Below are 25,655 nucleotides of genomic sequence, written 5' to 3'. Positions count from 1 at the left end.
CCTCGCATCTACTTCTGATGCGAGCGTGAATGATACGTAGGAATGCTTTGAGCATGTGGGACATGAGGCTGATAATACCGCATGCGATAATCACCACATTTTTTTGGCTGATGTTTTTTGAGTAGAGCAATAAAGGTTGATGATAACCAGTCAGATGGAATTTCACCTGTCTCATAGATACTATTAAACAGTTTAACTACCAAGCCAATATTTTCCTCTGTAATGAGCTTTAGAGCTCACTCAACTATACTGTTTATACATACACTTCTGAGACATACCCCTGGCATATCTACTTATTGGAATATTTAAAAAGTTAAATTTGTACAGCAGCTGGATATATGCTGATATGATACATATTCTCAAATTCATATTCAGCTAGTCAATATATGCCTCGCATGTATTTTTCACATGATAACATACATATGTACAATAAAAGGCCGATAGATCCACTTAAAAAGAAACTATTTTCTGAAAACGACTCAAAAAAGGTTTTTTTATAAAATCATGCAAAAAAAGTAGGTACACTTTTTTCATGATTTTTGGTGCAAAAAGTGCTTCTTTTTTGCATAAGTGCAATAAAGTATTTTCTGCACTATATGCTATATATTTGCTGTACTTATGTCATCAAACAAGTCGATTTAAAGAAAAATCTTGTATGTAACCCAGGGGAAAGTCCTTTTTTGCACTTACGCGTTGTTAAACTGAGGACAAACGGTTACATTAGCAGACCTTTTACGAATTTGATTGCTGCTTAGACTACACTCAAAAAAATTCAACAAAAAATATTGAGCTGTTCTCTAATCCTATTTAAAATACCTGTAAAATTACGTAATAATGTTTAAAACGAGTTTCCCCTCTATTATTTTTAAAATTACAATTTATTTTATTACGTTTCAAAGTTTTAATACTTTCAATTATTATTTCTAGGATATACTTTGTCTCTAGGATATTTCTATTTCAAAGGTATATGTGATTAACTGGTTGCCTATCTTACGTAGCAAACTCTTGAAAAAACAACCGTTGGCCGTTGGCGGGAATCAGTGATGACATTAGTCAGGCGCAAAGACACGTGACGCGTAATTGGCCAATCGTCGTCGTCGGCAGGAAAACGTTTGTATTTGTTTTGCACTTTTGCAGTATCCACAGTCCGGAGCAAAGTTTACGGTTTTTGTTTAATTTATCCAGTTTTGGTGTGTGTACATTGTTAAAATAGGTAAGTACTGCCAAACGTAATAATTGTTTATTTCCTAAACATAATAGGTATGCTTTAAATTTGCATGATGAGTTTAAATTTATTGGATCAATATTATTGGTTCGTGGTATCCTGGCTTGAATTTGACCATAGATAGCGTCAAAAGGGTGTTCCAAATTAGGAAAGTGATCAGTTTTCAAGAAAGAATCTTCTTGAATGATTTTGGTAACTTTCATTTAATTTAAGGCCGGACTTTTTACTTGTTCGGTTGCCATGTTTTGAATTGAAGAGATACAAAGTGGGTTGTTAAATAAGGGCATTCAAAGATGCGCATTTTCGAGCTTTGTAAGTTTTGCAGAGTAGCTCTTGTAGACTTAATAAAACACTTTGGGAACTTTAACTGTTTAATTATATTTGGTAAAAGTGCAAAATGCAAAGAGTGAAAAGACCGGCTTGTTTTTTACTACTACTAGTTGACATTTAACATACAGTGTTGCCACATAAACTTATGTTCATTGTTTTCTCTAATAGTAAGATGTTGTTTTATAGTATATTAACACCCATTTGCACTGTCGTACTTTAAGCCAAGCTTAAGTTAAGTGCGGTTCAGACTGTGTAAAATACAGTTAAAAAAGTCACAGTCTGGACCATGCTTAACTTAAGCTGAGCTTGAAGTTCGACGGTGCAAATGGTAGTAGCAATAAGTATCAATTTACTGATCGATGACAAAGTTTGGATGCTGAGCGAAGCAAAGCCTCTAACTTGTCTGAGATCAGTAAAGCTATTACTGTTCGTGAGGCTTACACTATGTTTTGTACGGCTTCAACAAAATCATCCTAATTATTAAATAAAATAAAAATATTGTAACAATTTTCTATTTTATTTTTTTACCACTTTATTAGTGATTATTTTGGAAAATCAATGGCACCTTCTGGAGGCACTTTTTTATGCTCTTCAAGAAAATAGTTTTGGTTTTCAGCTCCGACGTTTGTGCCATTGATTTTCCAAAATAATCACTAATAAAGTGGTAAAAAAATAAAATAGAAATTTGACTTTTTCGGTTTTGGTCGGATATCTCCGAAAGTAATGAAAATGTTTTGAATTTTTTATACCAAATTATTTAGCAATAAAATTCTCAACTTTGCCTCCATTTATCTAAAGCTCTATCAACTGTAGTTTCTGAGATAGCAATGTTAATGCCTTGAATTTGTAACACCCTGAAAACACCGGGTGCAGTCGTTTGCACCAAATTACCATGATTATTTCCTTCCTATCAATTTTGACCAATCGCTATCAAGAATTAGTATAACAAGTAAATTTTAAGTGGAAAAATCACTTAACAACTGTCAATTAGCTGTCAGCAGTTTTTCCTAAAAAAAATTCGAAAAAATTTCATGCAAGTTTGACAAGTTGCCTTGTAAAAACAAACTTGATGGTTTCTATGCTGTGTTGAAAAACACAGAAAATAGACACTTCTTCGAGCCAACACCATCAATCGTTTGACACTCCTCACAGCAACATAGAGAATAGTGCTACTACAAACATAATTAAAAACAATCTAACCGATATGGCTAACAATACTCCTGTAACCTACAATAATTGTAATTTTTATATTAATTGTAATTTAAAATGAGTTTGGAGTAATTACCCTTTCTAGCTTGAAAGTTATTGTTCTTATTAATTATTGTTCTTATTGTTTTAATAAAAAAAAATGTTGTATTAAAATAAAATGTTTATTTAACTCAGCAAATAATCTTACCAAATATTCCTCGTGCATCTAATTTTTTCTGTGGAAAAATTGGAATACTCGTTTTTCCGAATTTTTCCGGAAAAATTAAATGCACTAGGCATATTACCCCCGAATATGCACCGTATAGCGGATTTTTTTAATGGTCATTTTAAATATAATATTATCGTTTACAATTACCCCTATTCCTATTTACATTTACCCCACTTGGCCCTAGTTATTTAAGATAATTTGATTTTTTTAGAATCCGGTCCAGGATGTTTTACCACCCAGTTTTGTTGAGCCCTCAGCATCAGATGGGCCTTTTCGTGCCTTGGCTGGCTGCAACTCGCGGAATTAAAGAGGTCCCTAAAGATAAAATCTCAAGCGCAGACCTGATTAAGTTGTGGTAAGACGAAATTTGTACAGGGTGTTCCGATTTAGTGTGTTTTGACAGGGAAACCTCATTTCCTGGCTAGATAGGAAAAATTAGTGTACCTACATGTCTAGAAGCCGATTTTTGAGAAAAGATCAATGGCAGAAACCGTATTTTGATATCTTTTTTCAAATTTTGCCCATTATACTATTATTACTTTTTTGTTTATTAAAATATCAATGTGAAACAAAAAAATTCTTTAGGCACTTTTTCGATGATGATTTTGGGAGTGGTTGGTTTTCTGTTAATGTCTTTTCTTTTCTCAAAAATGTACCTAACTTTATTATTTTAAATTGAAATGACAGTTGGCTATGACTTTAAAATAATGTCCATTTTATGCCGTTTACTACAATGGAAGTACATGTCTATAGTTCATCTTAAAAATAACAGATTTATTACACTTTTTGTTTATTCAAGTTGGTTTTGTTTTCTTTATAATTATTTTCTAGCGTTAATTTAAACATTAGTTTTTAGTCGTTAGTTACTTTAATGTGTGTGAAAACACTGAAAAAATAATTTGTTATTGGGTTTATATCCGTTAATCATTGCAAGTTTACTTCATATTTCAGTGGTTTGTAGGAATAACTATAGACATACGTACTTCATCATGATCATCAATCAGCCCTCTGCGTCCACTGCTGGACATAGGCCTCCCCTAGTTGATTGTCCATTCTTTTCTGTCTTGCGCGCTACTAATCCAGTTTTTTGTAATTTTTGTAATGTCGTCTGTCCAGCGAGTTGGTGGTCTTCCTCTATTTCTTTTATCGGATCTGGGTCTCCATTCAAGTAATCGTTTTGTCCACCTGCCATCTTGCATGCGAGCCATATGTCCTGCCCAGTTCCATTTGAGTTTAGCTGCATGTACGACCACATCAGTCACGCCTGTTCTTCTGCGTAATTCTTCATTTCTAATGTGGTCTGTGTTACTTTTAGTTTCTTAGCAGAAGCCTTGGTAAGGGTTAGTGCTTCGGCGCCGTAGGTAACAATCGGTAGAACAAATTGGTTGAAAACTGTTCTTTTCAAGCATATTGGAAGGTCGCTTTTGAAAACGTCTCTAAGTTTGCCGTAAGCCGCCCAGGAGAGTATAACTCTGTATCTCGCATGTTTGGTTGGCTTTGGATATGCTTATCTCGTGGCCTAGATATGTGTATTTATCTACCCATTCTACCTCAGAGTTTTCAATAATTAGGTTGTTGCTAGGGACGAGATTTGTCATACATTTTGTTTTTTTCGATGTTTATTTTTAGACCTACTGTTGTACATACCTCCTGAAGTACATCGTGGTAAATGTTTAAAAATATTACTTTTTTTTTATAGATATTCGATTATGAGTTCTATTTAAAATAAGAAAATTATGTCAATTATTGAGAAAACGGAAGGCAGTAGCAAAAAACTAAGCACGCCACTAGAATCACATCAAAAAAGTGCCTTAGGCATGTTTTTGTTTCACTTCGATCTATTAATAAACAAAAAAGTTGTGAAGAGTTTTAAAAATTTGAAAAACGCCCTCTAGCGCCGCGATCTGTCAAGATATCAAGATCACGGTTTTTGACATAATCTTTTTTCATAAATCGAGCCCTCGGTCGAGCCTTAAATCCGGACATCCTGTATATTCAACAACTATTATCTATATGGGAGTTTGTCTGGGGGGGGTTAGCAAGCATATACAGCGATTCATAGAGAGCAACTCTCCCGATCCGAAAAAACGATTTTCCTTGCGTTTAGCCGTGATGTTGGTTCACGGCACCGTATTGGTTTTCCGCGATGAAGTGGAACAACTCCAAGGTGATTTGAATCCACTTTTTGATGTTGTAATTAAAATTTAATTTTTGTTTTTAATTTTAGCCAGAATTAGTAGTTGTGCTATTGAGAAGAAAATTGAACATATTAGGTATCTAGAAAGTTTGTCTGGGCTTAACTCTGATAATAAGAAAGAGAAAAATGTTAAGGAGAAGAAGCGTGTTCCCAAGAATATAGTACACACTCCTTCGTCTTGGTGAGATATTTTTAGTAGGAATTAAAAAAAATATAGGTATTGATTGTTTCTAAATAGGGAAGAAATCGGAGCAGTCAATTTGAGAGATGCGGAGAAGAATGTCGAATTGACGAAAGTTCAAGCCAGAGTAGAAGATATCACGTTACGAGAAGAACCGCCGAAATCCAAGGTTTGTTTATTTTATTCTTATTACTTCCATCTACAGGTTGTTTATTAAATATTTTTACAAACATTAAGAGGTAAATCACTGGTCAAATCCTAACAAAAAAAAAATGAAATAAATGTTTCTGAAATCGATCTAGAATTGACAACTTAGCTTCTACTTCTATCAAATTTGTGAAAAATAAGATTTTTACTTGAAAATGAATGGGACAGCAAAACTTGATTAGTTTTGACACCATGACACAAACTCTAAAAGACCTTTTCTTTATGAAAAAGTAGCAAAGGTTGGAAAATTAGATTAATATTTATTATAATGTATTATAATTTACAAATTACGGCTGTTGTTTTATAATGACTGTTGACTTAAAAGTGTCTTTTTGAAACTTTAAAACCAAGCCAAGATTTTCCTTGTTATACTTTTAAAATTTCAAATATATTTAATATTTTTTTGGCAGAGATGAACTGAATTATGATGATGAATTGAAGTACTTACCGATCTTTCTTTTTTCCAGAACCACACAACATATCGCAAAAAAAAACAGTTTAAAACTTTAAACCATATGCTAGATTTGGCGCATCAAATTTTACAAAACATCTTTGTAAATTGTTCCAAAATATGTGGATTTTTGATATAATTATTGGATGGATTATCTATTTGGGTTTTAGGCTTACTTTTTAAACTAAATGTAAGAATTTCGAGAGTAATATTTTAAAGTGACTTAGTAAGTTCAGGATGCGTTTTGGGGCAACGTGAATGTTCTGATATATTTTTTCAAATATTGCCTAAATGAATTCTATTTTTTTTTTCTTTCTTCACAATTGCCTTTTTAACTTCTTATTCATTTTGTACGATTTTGGCCATCCGAATTCATGGCCGAAATCTGAAATGTAAACTGTACAGTGTGTATTGTCCGCCTTCTAGTGTTTTAATTGTTCGGTCCCCGTTGTACACTTTCATGGCCTGATGATGCCTTTTTAGGCGAAACATGTAGCCATTAAGACCCCCTTTTTATTTAAAAAATATAGTTGAGACTGTAGACTTCGAGTTTTTTTCTTCGATTTATGTTTGCTTCGGTCTCTTTAAGAATATGGACTCTTTCTATGATTTGTGAAATGGTTTAACTCGTGAACGCGTTAGAAAAATTATATAGGCGGTTTCATAGCGTCCTGCGCCTGCCGGTTCCTAGACTCCATCCTCTTCTGTCTTCCCAGTCCCCTGGTTGCAGGTTTCGTTCCGACATATTATTCCGCCGGTCCATGTCGCCCTGGATCTTCCTCTTTTCCTCCTTTCTGTCGGCGTCCATTTGAGGATCTGCTTAGGTATTCTAGTATCTTCCATCCTCTCCACATGTCCATACCATATTAGTTGTCTACATTCGATCTCTTCTACTATAGTTGTCTCTACCTTCATAATTTCCCTAATTTTGTCATTCGTTATTTTTTCCAATCTCGACCTTCCTGCTGATCTACGCCAAAAGTCCATTTCTAAAGACAGTAGCCGGCGCTCTAAATTTGTTGTTAATTGCCAGGTTTCACATCCGTACAGCACTATACTTTTGAATATTGAGTGGTATAAGAGGTGCTTCTTTTCTCGAGAGATACATTTGGAGCACAGGATCGAGTTCAGGTAGCCTATCACCTTTTTCCCTTTTATGATTCGGTCCTCTATTTCTTTCTCTGTATGACCTCCGTTATCAATTTTTGTCCCCAGGTATGTATATTCAGTGCTTAGCTTATCGTTTCGTTTTCTTGGGGGTGAAGGTCATCTCTGTCGTCTCCAATACATAGATATTTGGTTTTGGAACGGTTTACCGACAGCCCCCATTCTTCGTACTCTTTTAATAGCTTTCTTGTCATATACTCTAAGTCTTCTTTGTCTTGTGCAATAACAACCTGATCATCTGCAAAGTGCAGGGTGTATAAGGTTCTGTCATCACTTATTTGTATGCCCATCCCACTACATGACCTTCTCCATCGCTTCAAAACTTCGTTCAGATAGATTTTAAATAGTGTGGGAGAGAGACAACTGCACTGCCTTAAGCCCTTCGTAACTGGAAAGCTGTGAGATTTTGTTTCTCAATTTGATCTTAGATGTAGAATGGTCGTATAGTTGTCTGTCCGCAGCTATTAACGTGACATTAACTCGGGACCTCTCTAGTACTTGCCATAGTTTTTGAACGGGTACGGTGTCGTATGCTTTTGTAAGATCGACAAACAGAAGATACGTCTCTCTGTTCCTGGCGACTTTCTTTTCATTTAGTTGGACAAGGCTAAATATGTGGTCCAGACAAGAGCGGCCGGCTCGAAAACCAGCTTGTTCTTCAATTTCCAGAGGACTGTACTCTTCCTCTATAAAGTTTCTGAGAACTTTCCCATAGAGACGGCTCATTGTACTGGTAACAAATATACACCTATAGTTAGAGCAATCTTCGTTTCCCTTTTTGTGAATCGGGGTAATCCATGCTTCTTTCCGTTTAGAGGGAATTCTTTCCCCGTTAATATATCTGGTAAACAGTTTCCTTATATTCTTTATGAGTTTTGCTGCCCAAATTCCGCTGGTATTCCTTCTGGTCCCCTAGTTTTTTATTTTTCATCGATTCACTTGCTTTTCGTATCGACGCTTCGCTAACGTCCACTGGTGGGCCCTGTGCTGGATACCCTTTTGGAGAGTTTGTGAAGATATGACACTCTATTTGAGTTGTTGTGAGTCATGTTCATGTTGGTACCATTTGCTCATCTGAATTGGTTGAAAGTTTACTTTATTTACGGTGTTGGTTTTTAGGTTTGTGATTAATTTCCAGGTTTCCGATGATCTTGTTCCTTCTAGGTAGCTGTTCACTTCAATACATTTTCTTTCTCAGGTGTCGTTTTTGTTCTTCTTCATGTTCTATCATGTTCTTAAATTTAGTCTGTTCTCTCTAGTAGGTTGTACTATCATCTAGGTCTTTGGTGTTTAGCCATTTCTGATTTCTTGTTCTTTGATGTTATAGTCGTAGTAAAATTGAGATTATTAATCGCCAATTAATATAAGAGTTGGTTACAAATTTTTTTCCAATGTCCGAGGTGGGACTCGAACCCACGACTATTCGATGACGGACTGGGCATTTAACCCGTCACGCCACCGAGGTCGGCAAAAAACTAATTGTCAGTTGTATACGCGACACGGCAAACCGAAGTCATAGGCACCCTTGAAAATGACAGTGACAGTTTGTTCTCGGTAATAGTGTCAACTAAATAAACTAGATAATGAGGGCTAACTGTCAACTAAATAATGTGAGTGTATTTCTCTCTGTTTAGTACAAATAAAGAAAGATACTGAGAGTAATTGGTTGCCTATGATAAAATCGTGCATTAAGTAAAACATTTGAAAAATCATGCATTAATGGGACTCATTAATGAACGATTTTGCATTCGTTATCGTCCATTAAAAAAGACTGTTAATACATGGTCGACGAAAAAATCAATTTAACGCAGTAGTTTAAACTCGTTCATAGGAACTCCAATTATTATTTAATTTCTTTTCATGATTTGACTGCCAGGACCAACCTCAATTTGATGATTTGGGCGGCTTCTTGATGGACATTGATTCAAACACTGAAAAGTAATTATAACTTAAGAATTAGCAATTGGGGTACTTTTAGTAAACTGTGGCCGTATTTTTAGTGTTACAAAAGTGAATCCTAAGGTGATTGTAACTGAAGTCGAAGTTCATCAGGAAGACCGTGATGCACCGCGCGGAGAAGTTACGGAAGCCGTTTCATCGGTTGCAGTTCCTGAGTTACCAGCTGAGGTAATTAACTAATTATTGTACAAAACAGTTGTATTATTAGTTTCTTAGTTAACCAAATTTATAACGTATTTAGGAAGAAATTCAGTATGTTATTCAGCCGCTGGAAATTGATGGCGAGCCCGTGCCAGTACCCGCCAGTACTGCACCACCTGAACAAATGATGGTAAGTCTCTAGAAAGTTACATTTTTCTTAGTAGTTGACAACATTGCTAAAACTTAAAAAAATATTGACAAAAATATGCGGGTTAAAACGTCAAAATTTCATGGATTAACTAGATCCATAAAGATTGTGAACAGACTGTGGTTTCCAATTTTTGTTATGTTTATGAAATATCGACAATAACTTCTTTTTCTTTTTAAAATACGAAACTGGATTTTTTCGTTGTTTAAATGCTTATTTTATTCCAACTTCACTCACATGAACTGGGAAAAACTGACTGTGATATGTAAATTATATTGACAAAAATATGCGGGTTAAAACGTCAAAATTTCATGGATTAACTAGATCCATAAAGATTGTGAACCGACTGTGGTTTCCAATTTTTGTTATGTTTATGAAATATCGACAATAACTTATTTTTTAAATACGAACATGGATTTTTTCGTTGTTCTAAATGCTTATTGTATCTCAATTTCACTCAAATGAACTGGGAAAAACTGACTGTGATATGTAAATTATAAAAAGGAGTTACCTATAAGAAGCGCTCAATATTGTCTTTAGAGAAATTGGGAACATTTTCAACGTTTCTAATTATTTTGGGCATGTGTGTCTTTATTGCAATTAATTGAGTTGTTTCAGTGCAATTAAAATATTTATTTTTTTAGTTTTCCTTGATGTTTTCTTATTTAATCATACTTCATTTATTTTGTTCTAAATTAGAGAAGAAAATGTAGCGTACCTATTTATGCAGTATCCAAAGAACCAATTTACAAGTACGCGTATACATTTTACAACTCGCCTTACCACTTCTGGATAATAAATTCTGATGAGTTTGAGGGTGTAAAATACTCGTATATTGTGGTTGCGTGGTTTTTCACCACTTTTACTTTAATTAATGTTTAGACTACCGTTTTGCTGACAAATTCATTCAAAAATCAAAAGTTGGTGTTCTTTTCGACTGATCTAATAACACCGCAAAGTCGAAAGTATTTTGGAAAGAGAGTTTGGACCCAACCTAAACACCCCAAATGTCAGCGAAAAATATTTGGGTCATTCTCTAATATACCATCACCGTGAATCACCCTATATAAATAGTATTAGCGTATTTGGTTGTCTATAATAAAATTGTTCATTTAAATAAAACAATTATTGAAAAATTATGCATTAATGAGAGGAACGATTTTAGGTTCCCTCTGAGTTGCGGTTCGGTGACGATATATTGGCTGTGGTCGAGGAGGCCAGACTTCTTGAGCAATTTCATTTCGATGCTTAGATATGGAGTTGCGTTTTAGGGTAATGTCATTTAGACAGTCATGTAGGGGAGTTTTTCGTCAGAACGGGTTTTTCACTGTTACAGCCATATATGTGTTCGAGTGCCTAATTTTCCTCAAGAAACATCTTAGAAATTTTTTTTATCAGCCATTCATTACACATGATCACGGTACTTGCAATAAATACCACTTGTACAATTGTCCTAAGCATCGATGGACATCTACACAACAAAATGGAAACAAACTGCATGTACTCAATGATTACCATATACAATAAACTGCCTGCAAGGATAAAGGAAATTAACTCGATTCAGGCTTTCAAAAACTCTTTAAGAAGTACCTATGTGATGTTGAACCCTATTCACTTCAGGAGTTTTTGGGCTTTGATGAACAATGATTGAGTGAATGAGGAATAATAATAGATAGGAAGGTGGTACTTTCAGTCTAGCAGTGCACGCTTATACTGTCTGTCTTGTGTTTTTTTTTAACTATATGTTTTTACTGCATTTATTTAAAATTATTCTAGGTACTGTAAATTTTATTTTTTTTCTTTGTGTCGACTAGCTCCTTTGCGTTGTTGAGTAAGTTTTAATTCAAACAATTTGACGTATTTCAACTATAAAAGCATTTTATTTATTTATTAATCATCTTTGAAAACACAGACTTTTTGATACTTAAAAAAATGTTGTGCTTAACACATGCGGAAAGCATCTTTCCTGCTCTTTAACTGTTTTTTCGAACGCCGCTTTGCGTCTTTCGGGCAACTGCAGTCTCGTACGGAAAAAAACCACTTTCCACACTAGTTAGCTAAATAACTGTTCCGGATTTCCGAAAAAATTTAAACTTTATTTGAAACTGCAATGATTAAATTTCACATCAACTGGTTTTACTATATTATTAGAAACTTGCTGCCAAATTTTCAGAACAATGTTGTTTACGGTTTGTCTGTAACGGATTGCGACGGTACATTGTGGTCCATCCTGCATATCTCTATACTGACGCACCATTTCTTTTTAGGATGAGATCCAAGTTGTGCCGGAGGTTCCGGCCCAAGAACCCGTAAAAGAGGTACAACAAGAACCAGTCGGCGAAAGGGAAACGACTATTGATGACGAAGAGCAGTTTCTAGTACCACAGGTGAGCAAAAATGCGGTTTTTAATATTGTAATAACTAGTATCGCAGTATCAAATATTTTAATAGTAAATGTGTTTCATTGCTTTAGAATGGGCAATTTTACTATTAGAAATGCAATTTTTTTACTATGCCAGTTTTTATTGACAAATAAAGGGTTGTTTTTCCTGATCCTTTTTTGATCTTTGCTCTCAAAGGGTCATTTAAACATGTGATCACAGGTGATAAATATAACTCTTTATTATTTTCTTTTTCAGCAAGTAGCGCCGAAAACTAGACCAGCTAAAAGCATCTACAACAAGTTATTATACATTCAAAAATTAGGACGACGTCGACCTAACAACATTTTTAAACACCAGGTAACTATTATACAATCCTAAACTAAAACGCTTGAGACATACATATTCAAAGGAAAGACCCTGAACCTGACCCTGGTTTTCTTCAGTATTTTCGAATCAGTTTGCCCTAACATTATAAAATTCAGTATACTTTAATAAGTTGGAATGGAAACGTTTTTAATTTGTCACTAAGTGTATATTTTACATAAATAAGTGATTTTGAGATATTTTATTAAGTCAAATTACTGAATAACAACTATTTTCACATAAAAATAATTTCTTGTGTCATCCCGCTAGGATTGATCGCGTTTTCGAAAAGATGTAGTTTTTATAAAACGATGCACAATTACATGAACGTTGAGTTGCTATATCCAACGATAAAAATAATAAATATTATTAACACAATCAAAGATTATCAATTTCGAGTTATTTTACTCAATTTCACAACGGTTTGAACCGCCTGGTAATTTTCATTTGCTAATTTTTGTTAATTAATAATAATAAATTATTTGAAGACAAGAACTCTTTTAGACATTGAAAAGAGACAAATTGTCCATTTGAAACTTATTTTTGAATAAAACCCTTCATTCAAAGAACTGCTCTCGTACTTTGAAAATTAACAAAAAGACAAGGTTTTTTCCAAAACCGCTCAATATGTCATATTTAGATCAATAAAAACGATTTTCGATAGTATTTATAAGCCTTTGGCCATTATAAACGATTTTTCTAAGGGTTAGGATGTTTGTAGAAGCCTCTGGCCATTTTAAAAGATTTTTCTAAAAATTAGGACATTTGTAGACACTTCTTGGCATTTTAGGAGGTTTTCGATATTATTTAGAGTCTTATAATAATAATAATACGTTTATTTAGCAAATTTGCTATAAGGAATACAGAGATAAGTAAATATGTAAATAAGTAAAAATGTAAAAAAGTACAGTGTAAAATCAATTAAAAGCTAAAACTAAACACTTAAATATCTAAAATTTAAATAAAGTCACGACCTAACAAAGTACAAAACTCACAAAACCAGACAAACTGCCCAAAATCTATCAATAATTGCTGTAAAAATATCACAAATTTAGTCCACCTTCAAAAAGTTTCGCATTAATATTTTAAAAGTGTCAAGTTTTTTAGTATTCTTGATATGAGTCGGTAGTCCATTAAAATCGTGCAAACCCTTAAACAATACTGTATTCAACATTTGACTGCTATTACTTCTGGCTTTAATAAACGATTTTTCTACGGTTTAGGACACTTGTAGAGTTCTCTGACAAGTTTTAGGAGGTTTTCGATAGTATTTAGAAGCCTCTGGCCATTTTAAAAGATTTTTCTAAAGTTTAGGACATTTGTAGAGGCTTCTGAGCATTTTAAACGATTTTTCTATGGTTTAGGACACGTAGAGTGTTCTGATAATTTTTAGGAGGTTTTCGATAGTATTTATAAGCGTTTGGCCATTATAAACGATTTTTCTAAGGGTTAGGATGCTTTTAGAAGCCTCTTGCCATTTTAAAACATTTTTCTAAAGATTAGGACATTTGTAAAGACTTCTGGGCATTTTAGGAGGTTTTCGATATTATTTAGAGACTTCTGGCTTTAATAAATGATTTTTCTACGGTTTAGGACACTAGTAGGTAGAGTCCTTTGACAATTTTTGGGAGGTTTCTGATAGTATTTAAAGGTTTCTGGTTTCTGTTACAAGAATAAGTGCTACATTTCTGTGAAAAAGTTTTAATAGATATGTATTAAATTAAGGAAATTAATAATCACTACCATTATCTATTTAATTAAAAATCTCCCTGTATTTTTCCTCGATTTGTTGCAATTCTTTTGTTCTGCAGATTAGACATATTTTTAAATATAAAAATCGGGGTTAAAGTTGTGCTCAAAAATACTCAAATATCTCTATAATATATCTGGTAAAGCGACTTAATTTACCATTTATTTACTTACAAAATTTCTAAATACAGAGATGTGATGTGTCGTCTTTAAATGGTAAATCAGCAATTTTAAACGATTTTACCGCAAATTTATTATTAGATTGAGCTTTTTAGGAATCCTTCTTCACCCATTTTGGAATCACTTGATGCCGTTGTAAACTTTTTTTAATAAGGGAATATATCTAAAACATTACAAAAATAATTTAAGTATAAAACATAGGTTCCGATGTATGCAAAACAAGAAAGAATTGATAGTGAATTAATCAAGGAATTAATGGTATTAAAATCGGATCGGTCGCGAATTTGCTGGAGTATTCCAGGCGACGAGACGTGCCTCGTGACGTATGAGCTGTTTTTGCGTGACCTCATTTTTACGTAGAACGCGACGATTTTTTTTGTGAATTTACTATCGGTACGTTTCTAAACCATCGCTAATGAGGTAGAAAGTGTACTTACTAAGTAATCAGATTTTTATGAATCTACTTAACTAGTTAAATTTGTTATAAAGCAGGCCGCACTCAACGGCGCTGATATACTAGATGATATTGCTCGTTTCGCTCTTCTACTACCAGATTTCGAAAAAATACCCGAAGAGTTTACCATTGGTCTGCCAGATTTGGATAACATACTTGAAGAGTCTTTTATTGATAGAGCTCGTCAGAATGACGTCCCAATTGAATCTGGAAAAGCATCTTCGGGGCCGTATGGGTAAGTATTTGTAACTTACAATCTATAGAGCCGCGGTTTTCATAGATTTGATAAACAGGTCACTGTTCCAAAGCGCCGAGTTGAGGACCCCGTTGTTGACATCAGAAACTTCTTTAACTCCAAAAAAAAGACGACAAACCGAGTAAGTTTTCTATTACTCTAACTTTTACATCCAAAGTTGACGTAATAGTTATTTGTATACCTAGGCCGTGAAATGGTATTTTTTCGGCCGAAAGAAAGTTTGGCGTCCGAGGCCGTCTTACGGCCGAGGACAACAATCTTGAGGACGAAAAAATTATTTCACGGCCGAGGTGTACACAACATTTTTTGTTCAAACGATATTTATTTAGAAATTCTTAATTTTTGATAAATAAAATGAGAAGGGTCTAGCAATCACGGTGACGTTTATCGTTAAGTTTGCTGGTTATGCATTGGTGATGTGACGTTAAATAATATACTGACTCTTGTCAGAAATATTTTCCATTTTTTCATTTACGCAAAAATGAAATTGGGAGACGAAGTTTGCTGTACTGATATGGATGGGTGTATTGCTGTAATTGGTGCACACAGTGGTCACATAGAGAAATCGTAACCAGCAAGCAATAATAAGCGTAGACGGTGACATAGTGATTGTTAATTTACTTTTTCCCTGTATTTTTTTTTCGGACGTAGGGCCGTAAAAGTGCATTTTACGGCCGCTAAACTGTACCGTCCGTTTGAACAAAAAAGTTAATTTTAACAGGGAAAAAACCATTTCGGAAAATATGCCTCCGGCGGCCCATGGTGCTGGTTTGGAAACTCCCACCAAAAGAAAGAGACTGTAAGCGTATATAATATAAACTTATGTAGAGTTGTTATAATTTTTTTTTGTAGAGAGCCTCGACTTGTTGCTGTTGCAAGTCCGACCAGTGCTGTACCCCTACCTTTCAGCCATGTTCCAGATATAATGGACGAACAACCTTGTCCAATAATAGAACAAATTCCCGAGGCTCCAATAATGGAGCAAATGCCTCAGATGTCGCTACCACAGCAGATGACAAAAGAAGAAATGCGCTACGAACCAATACAAGAGACCGTGGCACCTGAAAGGTAATATTTTTCGATTTAAATAAATGCGTTCAATAACTAATTAATAATTTTGCAGCACCAGCGATGAGAGCCAATTATTTGGCAGTATCTGGTAAGTTCTAGCAATACATTGTACGGACGAGATGTACAGGGTATCTAAAATTCGATGGTTTTATGGGGTACCTTCAAAACTAAAAAAAATGCAATGCAATGCGGTTTTTGCCAAAGGAACGATGATGTAGTCGTACCTTCCACAGCTGCCCCCTTTTCTGAGCTACAGGGTAATTTTGAAAATATGACAATTTGAAATTTTATTATTAGCGACGCAGAAGAACCACAAATGGTTTTCCATACAAAATTTAACGTAGAATCCTAATATGTAATCCGTTTTTTTTTTCTGAAACACATCGCTATTAAGATATTAACCAAATATATTTTTTATTAAATGGGACACCCTATTTATTTTAGCAGATTTGGAATAAGCGATAAATTATTGTTATTGTTGATTCGAAGCCATAGACGTATTTTGGGGTCAGTGTTTACTGGAGTGTTTACAATGCATGTCTCATTTTAACTCATTCTTATGAAAAAAGATGGCCTATGTTACTACAACTTAAAACTCAGGTTAATACTGCCGCCAAAATACGCCTCATGAGTAAAACATCAAATAAATATCACCTGTCGTCTGAGTCTTGAAAGTATTACAAGAGGTTCTCAAACGGTTTTTGCAGGTCAAAAATCGCATTCCTAAAATTCTCAAAGTTGAGTGAAAAATTGGTTAAGTTTGAAGCCCTCTAGCGGCCAAACGGTTTAATCTACTAACAAGTGTTGTCATATCTTTAGAAAGACCATTTCATTGGCTATCTATTGACATACAAAAATGTGTACAGGGTGTTTCAGGTTTTAATACGCAAACATTAACCACGTATTCTACGTCAAAAAAAACTGTAGTTTGCTCCTCAGTGCTTTGCCCTCGAGAGAGTTTGTTTGGTGACATTATGTATCAATTTTCTTGATTGTCTCTTTCCTGGCAGTTCTATTCTGTGCCAGGTGTGCCGCATCCGGCAGACTATATCCCATCATGTGTTTAATATAAAAACTAACGGGTGTTCAATAATTGGTATGGTCAGGTCGCCTATGGATGGCAATTGTCACAAATAGCGTATGTCTTAGATAACGTTGCAAACAATTATTATAGTATAACAGCTGTCAATCCGCCGGTTTGATTTCAAACCATATACGAACTTATCAACGGCCCTACGTTCATGCTAGAACGAGAGAACCTCAGCCAACTACGACCATAACAATTATTGAACCCCCGTTATATCGCTATACAGGTGTGGTAGTTCCAAAACCGACCTTAGGAAAATCGTTTAACGGACAGAGACACATAAATGATTGAATGCGCGTGACAAAGACAAAACACCTCCAAAAATTTTAAGTAGGCTATAATTTTGCATCAGTGTTGTCAAACTGACTGATTTTACCGACTGGATTTGAGGTTAGATTTTAATCGCAGATGACAGATGAAATATTACTACAATAGGGAAGTCTCGTAACGCTACAGCAATTCGACTGCTAAATAAAAAATAAGTAATTTCATTCAAATCGTTAAACAAATTTGACAGAAATCGGACTAAATACAGCTCACACTTACCGACTATAATAAATTAGGAATAATCCAACAACAAAATTAATTTTGTCGACGCTATTGGATACTTGGCGTTTGGCTACAGCGCGCTGAAAATTTGGCCTACTTCATATTTGTTCACTTTTCTGTCTTTGTCCCGCGCATTTAATTATCTACGTTTCTCTGTCCGTAACACGGTTTTCCTATGGTCGGTTTTGGATTTACCATACCTGTATATTATAATATAAACTATTTGCTATATAAACTATATTCCAAAAATGTTGTTTTAGATTTAGCCCCCCAGATTTTTTTCTCGTGCGCCATGTTGTTTTTTGTATCATTTATTTCTTCCGTATCTGGTTTTCAAGCAAATTGTGTTTTTATTTTCATAAAATACATCTCACTTTCATAATGCACATTGGTAGCGTGCAAAATTTCTTTTACGGAATAACCGAGTTATTACGCTTTAAAACCCAAAAAAAGAGGGATATCTGGGCAGCCAAAAATTGTAACATTTTAGTAATAAATCTGCAAGAAGTGGTTTCTCCTTCAAATAAGTGGACATGTATGTTGTCATTTTTTAAAAGACCTCATTCTAAAAGAAATACAGCCCTCTAAAGCTCAGAAAAATCGTTATTTTTGTATCTAATCTCAGACCGTTTAAATTGAAAACCGATCAAATTTGGTACAAGGACTTGAAACTGATGCTCATTACTAGGGCTTAAAGCCACCTGCAAAAAAACCTTCATCAATTATCATCCCTTTGAGCGAATTATAGAGGTATAAAAATTAATGTAGCATGAACCATTTATCTTGTATTGACACGCACAACTTAGACTAAAGTTACTTTCGTCAAGTAATAAGTATCAGTTTTATAAGTACTTGTACCAAAGTTGGTCTAAAATTGCTTCACGGTCTCAGAATTATGACAAAAATACACGATTTTTGAAGCTAAACTTTGGAGGACTGTATGTAGTAGTAGTACGACTGTATCTTCCTGGGAACGAATTCTTTTCAAGAATGACAAAAAGCACATGTCAACTTATTTTTTGAAGGACGAACCTGTGACGAACTGTTTCAGTTCAATGTTTATAAGATAAACTATCCAGTTTTTGCCCGCTCAGGTATCAGTGTTTTTTTGAATTTTAAAACGTAATAACTCAATTATTTCGTAGACGAAGTTTCAAATCAAAATTTTACAAGAAATACTTTCTTTTCCAAATTTAACAAAGAATTTAAAAAAAGTGTCATCTTTGAAAAATGGCTAGTGACGCAGAAAATAAGGAAGGAGAATGAAATCCACCCCCCTGTATCTACCCAACTAGACAATTTTGACAAACATCATGAACACTACGTAATCAGTATTAATTTCATTAGTGCTTGTTCCAAATTTGATCAAAATTGTTCTAACAGTCTGACAGATATGACAAAAATAGTATATTCTATATTAAGAGCGGAAAGTAGTTATTTGCCGCTTGCACATGAAAATTGCAGCTTGAGCTGAAAAAAGCGGCAAAAGTACTTTTGGCTCGAAATATAGAAGATATTTTTTCGACGACTGCTGTGGGGTGGAGTAGAAGGACAATTCACATCATTTTCGTAGCTCGAACTCATTGTCACCGATAAATCACTTTGACGGAATGGCTTTATTTCAAACAGGTATGTCAAGCGTTATTATGAAAACGCCGAAAAAGTTGGTGGGTAGATTGTTAGTAGAAAGCGAAAACGCTCTAGGACAGAAAATGATTCACTTTCTGTACACGTGCGGCAAATAACCACTTTCAAAGTCAGTAGTCGAAAAAAACATTTTTTAAACTGAGATTTGGGAGTGTATCTTTCTTAGGAAGCATTTTTTTTAAAAAAATGACATAATGCATGTTAACTTATTTTTTGATGGGCTATCGAATGGTGAATTACTGACAATTAAAACTGGACCACCCTGTCTATACATAAAGATATTATATACTATACATAAAGAATGCGGCAAAAAAGCAAGGGTAGAGTTAGATTGTAGACGTCAAAATATTAGGATTCCACCAAACATGCTTTAATAAAATGTTGCTCCTCTTTGATATACAGGGTGTCAAAGTTAGTAGTACTAGTTAGTACTACATAGTCTAAAGGAGAGGGATTTCCATAGAGTTAAGCTAACGCAATTCTTATTGTTTTGAGGTCTGAAAGTATTACTTATTGATTTTTCGTGAAGTACTCGTATTTAATCAACATCTATCTCATTCATTAGGTTTACAATTTGTTAAATGTCAAATATCACCAAATTGGCTCATTCTATCGATTTCAAATAAGGATACCTTTTCTTCGGAAAAAGGAATCGATCTATCGAATGCGTTACTCTAAATTCTGCTAGGACGTCCTATAAAAGAGTTTTAGATGAAAATAACATCAGAATCACGCGTAACTAGCGCCCTCTCTCAGCTGACGCAAAAACGACATCAAATTCGAATTTCCGAAAATTTCATGTATCTACGATGATATTTACAATAATTATTAAATAAATTTTAAAAATAAAGAAAAACTTTGACACCCTGTATATCGAAGAGGAGCAACATTTTATTAAAGGTACGAATGTAGGGGGGTGATTAACCACACAGCCTTCTCCACAATAAATTTATTAAGTCCTCAAATGTTACTGAGGAGGTACTGCTCGACATGTTTCGAGCACATAAGTGCCCATCATCAAGAGCTCAGATGAAAAACGTGTGCGCCTACTGTCTTTTTACAAAGGGCGAGACAGCAAGACCCAGTTTTGTTGATTTTACATTAGAGAAAAATTTAGATTAAAAAATAAAAATAAACTTAAATTAAATTTTAAAGTTTTTCGTGTAACAATTTTTTATCCAAAATAAGATTTGTTAATGTTTCAAATTTTGTACTTTAATGTCTAATTTTTTCTCTAATGTAAAATCAACAAACCTGGGTCTTTTCATCTGAGCTCCTGATGAGGTGCTCGAAAAATGTCGAGCAGTGGTTAATCACCCCCCTACATTCATACATACCCCTCCACTGTAAGAAAATGGACTACTTATTCTTTACCTTTATTTTATTAAAGCATGTTTGGTAGAATCCTAATATTTTGACGTCTAGAATCTAACCTTGCATTTTGGCGCATTCTTTACGGAACACCCTGTATACATATAAGCAATCTTTATTTCCGAGGAAAACGGCTATCGACCTACAATGGTTTTTCTGCAATCAAACAAATATTTCACACCTATTTTTTCCTTTTAAACAACGCAACATTTTACTGCGAAAAAAACCTCAGTGAAAACCATACTTATTTGGTACACCATATATCTGTGACGTAGAAAAGGCCCAGGCCCAAATTTTAACCAAACGTCAACAGTTTATTTTCTAGTGATTTGTGTTTAGGAAGTTATCCTCTGCTGGAAAAAATGCAGTTTAAGCGTTGTGTTGTTCAAACGTGTTCAAAAAGTTGTAGGAGCTGTCCCAATAAGATATTTTTACGAGAGCAGCCGAAAAAGCCGAAAGCTGTGGAATGAGTAATTTGCGTCCTGACTTAACACTTTCACGTACGTTATGAAATTGAAAAGGCTTTCTCTACGTCACAGTGGTCGTACCCGGCTCATTTTAACTTTAAGCTTTTTAGAAAGTTACTAGGGATGTAATATTGAAATGTAAGACCTAATAGCTCGTTGTAAGGCAGGTATTTTAAAATTTTTATATGTGGTAGACGACTCCATTGTTCTTTTCGTGAATAAAAAATGGTTTAAGTCACTTGCTGTATAAATAACTATTAGAACAAGGCAAATCGAAATGGCCGGGCAAAAATTCACGTAATCTTTTATAAACTGGTAGGAATAAAACAATTAAAACATGTCAAAATGGCGGAAATGTCACGAGATACTAAACAAACGGTTAAAAGTTATAACCATTGTCAGAACCGGGTTGAACATAAAATCTCATTTCTTTTTGGTAATTCTTAAAAAAATATGAAAACAAAAATAATGGAAAACCTCCAAGTTTAGACAAGCGTAACTCGGTTATTTGGAAAAATATGAAAAAAGTGTAATGTTATCATGGAAGAGTTCAAGGCGGATGTAATGAATGACAGGAAAGTATTTTTTGGGTAAAATCCGCAAAAAAAGTGAAGCAGTAAGGAACAAGGATGATAACCCGGCGACACGTATTTCTGCTTTTTGGCCAAAAAGCAGCAACACATAATTAGTTTGATATGATTTAATAATTTGGTTTTGATCTTTTTTAACACTAAAAATAAAGTTTAAGCTGTTTCATCAAAACTCAATTAACCAAACATATATATTTTTTTTAATGAATGAGAAGTACAATTAGAAACTCTCTTTTTCGAAGGAGGAATGAACCTAATTTAAATTGTATCAAACAAAATTATCTACTCATTATGACAATACGTATATCAATTTCAATTGCTTATTTTATTTAAGAAACTTAAAGTACCAAGTACGTAATAAACTAGGTATATTTTTTTAATAACTGTGACATCATTAGTTTCGGCAGGGTTGTCGCTACTAAAAAACGAAAAAAAAGGTTCAGATCCGTATTTGAAAAATTGTAGTTGATGGACGTCGGAGCTGAAAACTAAAATTATTTTCTTGGACAGCATAAAAAACTGCCTCCAGAAGGTGCCCCATTGATTTTTCAAAACAATCAATACTAAAGTGGTAAAAAAGAAAATAGAAATTTGACTTTTTCGGTTTTTGTCGGATATCTCCGGATGTAATAAAAATTTTGTAATTTTTTTAACAAATTATTTTGCAATTAAATGCGCAATTTTGCCTCCATTTAATTAAAGCTCTCTCAATTATATTTTCTGAGATATAGTTGGATTTTACCTTTTGAGAATGACGTCATCTTTTTACATCTTTGTTTATCGCATATCAAACATATGAAATAAACAATTTTAGCAAAAAAAGGCACGTTATTAATTTTGTCATCCTGTCGAATTAAAAACGTTGACATATACTGTCACTTTGATATAAACAAATATCAAAGGTATAAAAATGCTGCGCTACAATGAGCAAGCCCAAATGCTAATTCTAAATGTGCTGCTTTTTTTGGAGTGCGAAAAGAAACATTTTCCAGATGTCATCCCCATTGATTATTCCAATGTGTATGATAGAGCATCAAAGGCTTTAAAAGTTTCAAAATAACCGCTTTTATGAAAAACAACGAAGTTGGTAGAGCTCGAATCAGATGAGAAAAGGCCACCGCATCATCAATGACGCAGTTTTTAAAACTATTTCTTTCTCCTTCTACAGTTGCCGTCGCATTAGATATAATCAGAGGCGTCCTATTAAAATATTCCCGAAAATATATTGTTAAGCGGTCAAAAAGCCACTTGGCAACGTAGTACGGTTTTTACTTGGACACAATTAAAACAGATGCGGCAGCGGCCAGGGACATTTGGACCTTTTTATATGCTTTTACTAGCCGGCACTCTAAACGGTGTTGCCAAGTTTAAAAAAATGTAGTGGCGGACAGGGAGACTTAGGGGGTTAGGTTAGGTTCCGTTTTAGTCTGGTGTTTTGGTTGTATTGTTGATGGTCGCAGTTGAAGTTCACATAGTGTTATGAATAAAAAACGTTATTTTGTCAAAATGTCTTTCAAAAAGGTTGGAAAGAAAGGTGTTATCATATACAGCCAAGGCCGTGAAATCGTCAGTAACGTCTTACAATTTATGAAGAAAGAAGCAGAAGGAGTTTCCATTCCTTTGAAAAACTTGTTGTCTTTTATTTTCTTTATTAAAAACGACGAAAATGTTTCATTTTACTGATAAAATAATAGCACGCCACTGACTGGCTGCAACAACTTGGAAAGTAACGAGAGCAGCAATATTTAAAGCGAGACGTACAGAGATCGTGACATCATCGTTTGATGACGCCTGTGGCCTTTTCTTAGCTGATTCGAGCTCTAATGTTGGTATGCCAAATTACTATTTTCGCTTTATTGTGCAAAGCACAATAACAAAGCACAAAATCAATGAACATTAATAATACATTATGTTATTAGGAGTAGAAGAGATCTTTAAGTGAGTGTAAAGCACATCTATTCACTGAATGAATGATGATTAAACTGAAACTCTCATGATCATGTGATTTTTAAGGCACTTGATCATCAATCACATCCGAACGCACTAATTTTTCAGAGAATTTGTAGGTTTAAATTTGTGATCTAAATTCAGACATGCGTGTTTTTTCACCTACTACTATGCATATAGTCAAAATTTTACCCTTTGAGAATAGTAGGTGAAAAACTACGCATGTCTTAAATTAGATCACAAATTTTAACCTTCAAATGCATTGAAAAAATGGCGCGTTTCGAAATAATACTGGCGTTTTTATAACTTTGATATTTATTTAAATCAAAGTGACAGCAAATCACAACGTTTTTAATTAGACAGGATGACAAACTCAACAACGTGCCTTTTTTGCGTAAATTGTTCATTTCATATGTTGGATATGCGAGAAACAAAGATATAACAGGATGACGTCATTCTGAAAAGAAAAAAATTCAACTATATTAGAAGTAAGACACCTGGTATATCATGACCCTAAATCACTCTGTATTTTTGTCTGTGAGTTTTTGTGACGCTATATTTTTTATTTTTAGGGCTTCTAGAATTCACAACGTTCTGCAAACTAACAATAAGTTAACGCCATTGGAAATTTGCAGAGAGCTAGGTGAACCCGTTACCAGACGTCATATGGGAAGAATATTTGCCAGTTTATTGGGTAAGACCGTTAGAATGCTATCTTGACTTTTTGTTTCCTTTTTTTTTGTTATAGCTTGTTTTTATGTGTTGCTTGTTAATTTTTTCTAGAACTCCGTTTTGGTGTTTCTATTTTTTTAACGTATACTTATAGCGTGTGTTTTTATAGTTCTGTGCAAACAACAGTTGGTTAGTTTGCATCCCGCCGAAAACTCTTCAGAATTGGAGTTTGCTGAATTGAAGATTGTTTCGTAAGTTTTGACATTGACACAAGTTAACTATGTTCCAAAATGGTTTCTTGAACTTTAATCTATTTTTTTTTTTCAATAATACATTAATATGGGTAAGGTGTTTGTAATTATAATAATAATTTTATCAATTTAGCATTGTAGGAAGGAATAATAGTTGTTTTACTTCACATGTCAAGGTATTGTTTAGTCAATTTTTAGGTTAACTGTCTAGGCTATTTTTAATCATTGTCAATTAAAAGTATGAAATTTTTTAAGCTGTATATTAAAATAAAAACGGTATTTAAGTTTCCAATATTTCAGTGTCATGTTTTTATTATTTTTTTATTACTTAGTGAAACCCTATATTAATAGATCACTGTTAATTTGGATAAATTGACAGCATAAATTAGTTTAAATTAGAAAACTTGCAGTATTTTTCCTGAATAGTCAAAATCTGAGGTGAAATTGACATATGGCAATCACTTTTAAATTTTTTACATGTTTCGATTATTTTGTTTCAGAACTATGGGATCAAACGTCTAGGGGTTATTCAGTGCAACAGTAGAAAACATTTGAGTATAGGGACCCATGTCCGGAAAACTGTCACTACGGCACTAAGGCCCTAAAACACGTTAAAATTTATAAAGACGATGAATTGCTTAAATAGGATTTAATGCATCTAATGTTTGCCTTTTGTACTTGATATTATAACAACAATTGTTCAAAATGTCTTCCTCCAACCTGAATACACCGTACTGAATAACGCTATTTGACGATTTGTATGTTTTTTACTTAAATTGTGTAGTTTTAATTGTAAACTTGCTAATCCCGCTCTTCTTCCACAAAAGATCTAAAGAAATTGTTTAATTTTAAACAAGAGAATCAAAAGTAACCACATTTTAAAAATTTTGCAATAAATTTTGTAAACGGCTTTTAATCGCCAAACTGGCGAAAACGTTTTAGGGATATTGACCGCAAGACTCGATTAAGACTATTGTAAAACGTAAACAATTTTTTTGCGAGAAATGGCGTTAGACCGAATTTTTCATTTTTTGACTAAACCTCAGTCACACCCTGTATACTCGAATCCGTGGCACCTTTCAAAAAGATCATTTAGGTCATAAGAAAGAGGCAGAAAATACCTTTTAATCCTCA

The 25,655-nt window shown here is 34.0% G+C and overlaps 1 protein-coding gene across 2 annotated transcripts; it reads left to right on the top strand.

The window, feature by feature from the left end:
• Nucleotides 1–1,073: 1,073 nt before the first annotated feature.
• LOC145725690 (uncharacterized) lies at nucleotides 1,074–25,278 on the top strand. Of its 2 annotated transcripts, none has more exons than XM_081974549.1 (18): nucleotides 1,074–1,213; nucleotides 3,184–3,327; nucleotides 5,012–5,139; nucleotides 5,200–5,350; nucleotides 5,408–5,519; nucleotides 9,052–9,113; nucleotides 9,176–9,302; nucleotides 9,376–9,465; nucleotides 11,751–11,870; nucleotides 12,123–12,224; nucleotides 14,652–14,848; nucleotides 14,907–14,990; nucleotides 15,591–15,668; nucleotides 15,722–15,937; nucleotides 15,993–16,028; nucleotides 24,171–24,292; nucleotides 24,440–24,959; nucleotides 25,022–25,278. In XM_081974549.1, exons 2-17 carry the CDS (start codon nucleotides 3,197–3,199, stop codon nucleotides 24,523–24,525), a joined length of 1,842 nt encoding a protein of 613 aa, XP_081830675.1. In that variant the 5' UTR covers nucleotides 1,074–1,213; nucleotides 3,184–3,196; the 3' UTR covers nucleotides 24,526–24,959; nucleotides 25,022–25,278. The 2 variants fall into 2 exon arrangements, with proteins under 2 accessions (XP_081830675.1, XP_081830666.1); XM_081974540.1 differs by having other exon boundaries at nucleotides 14,649–14,848.
• Nucleotides 25,279–25,655: the final 377 nt, after the last annotated feature.

Source organism: Ips typographus, linkage group LG1 (assembly GCF_016097725.1).
Source record: "Ips typographus isolate SLU linkage group LG1, UJ_Ityp_2.0, whole genome shotgun sequence".
In the NCBI taxonomy this organism is placed as follows: domain Eukaryota; kingdom Metazoa; phylum Arthropoda; class Insecta; order Coleoptera; family Curculionidae; genus Ips; species Ips typographus.
The sequence above is the reverse complement of the archived record's forward strand: the minus strand, read 5'-3'. Positions and strand labels throughout refer to the sequence as shown.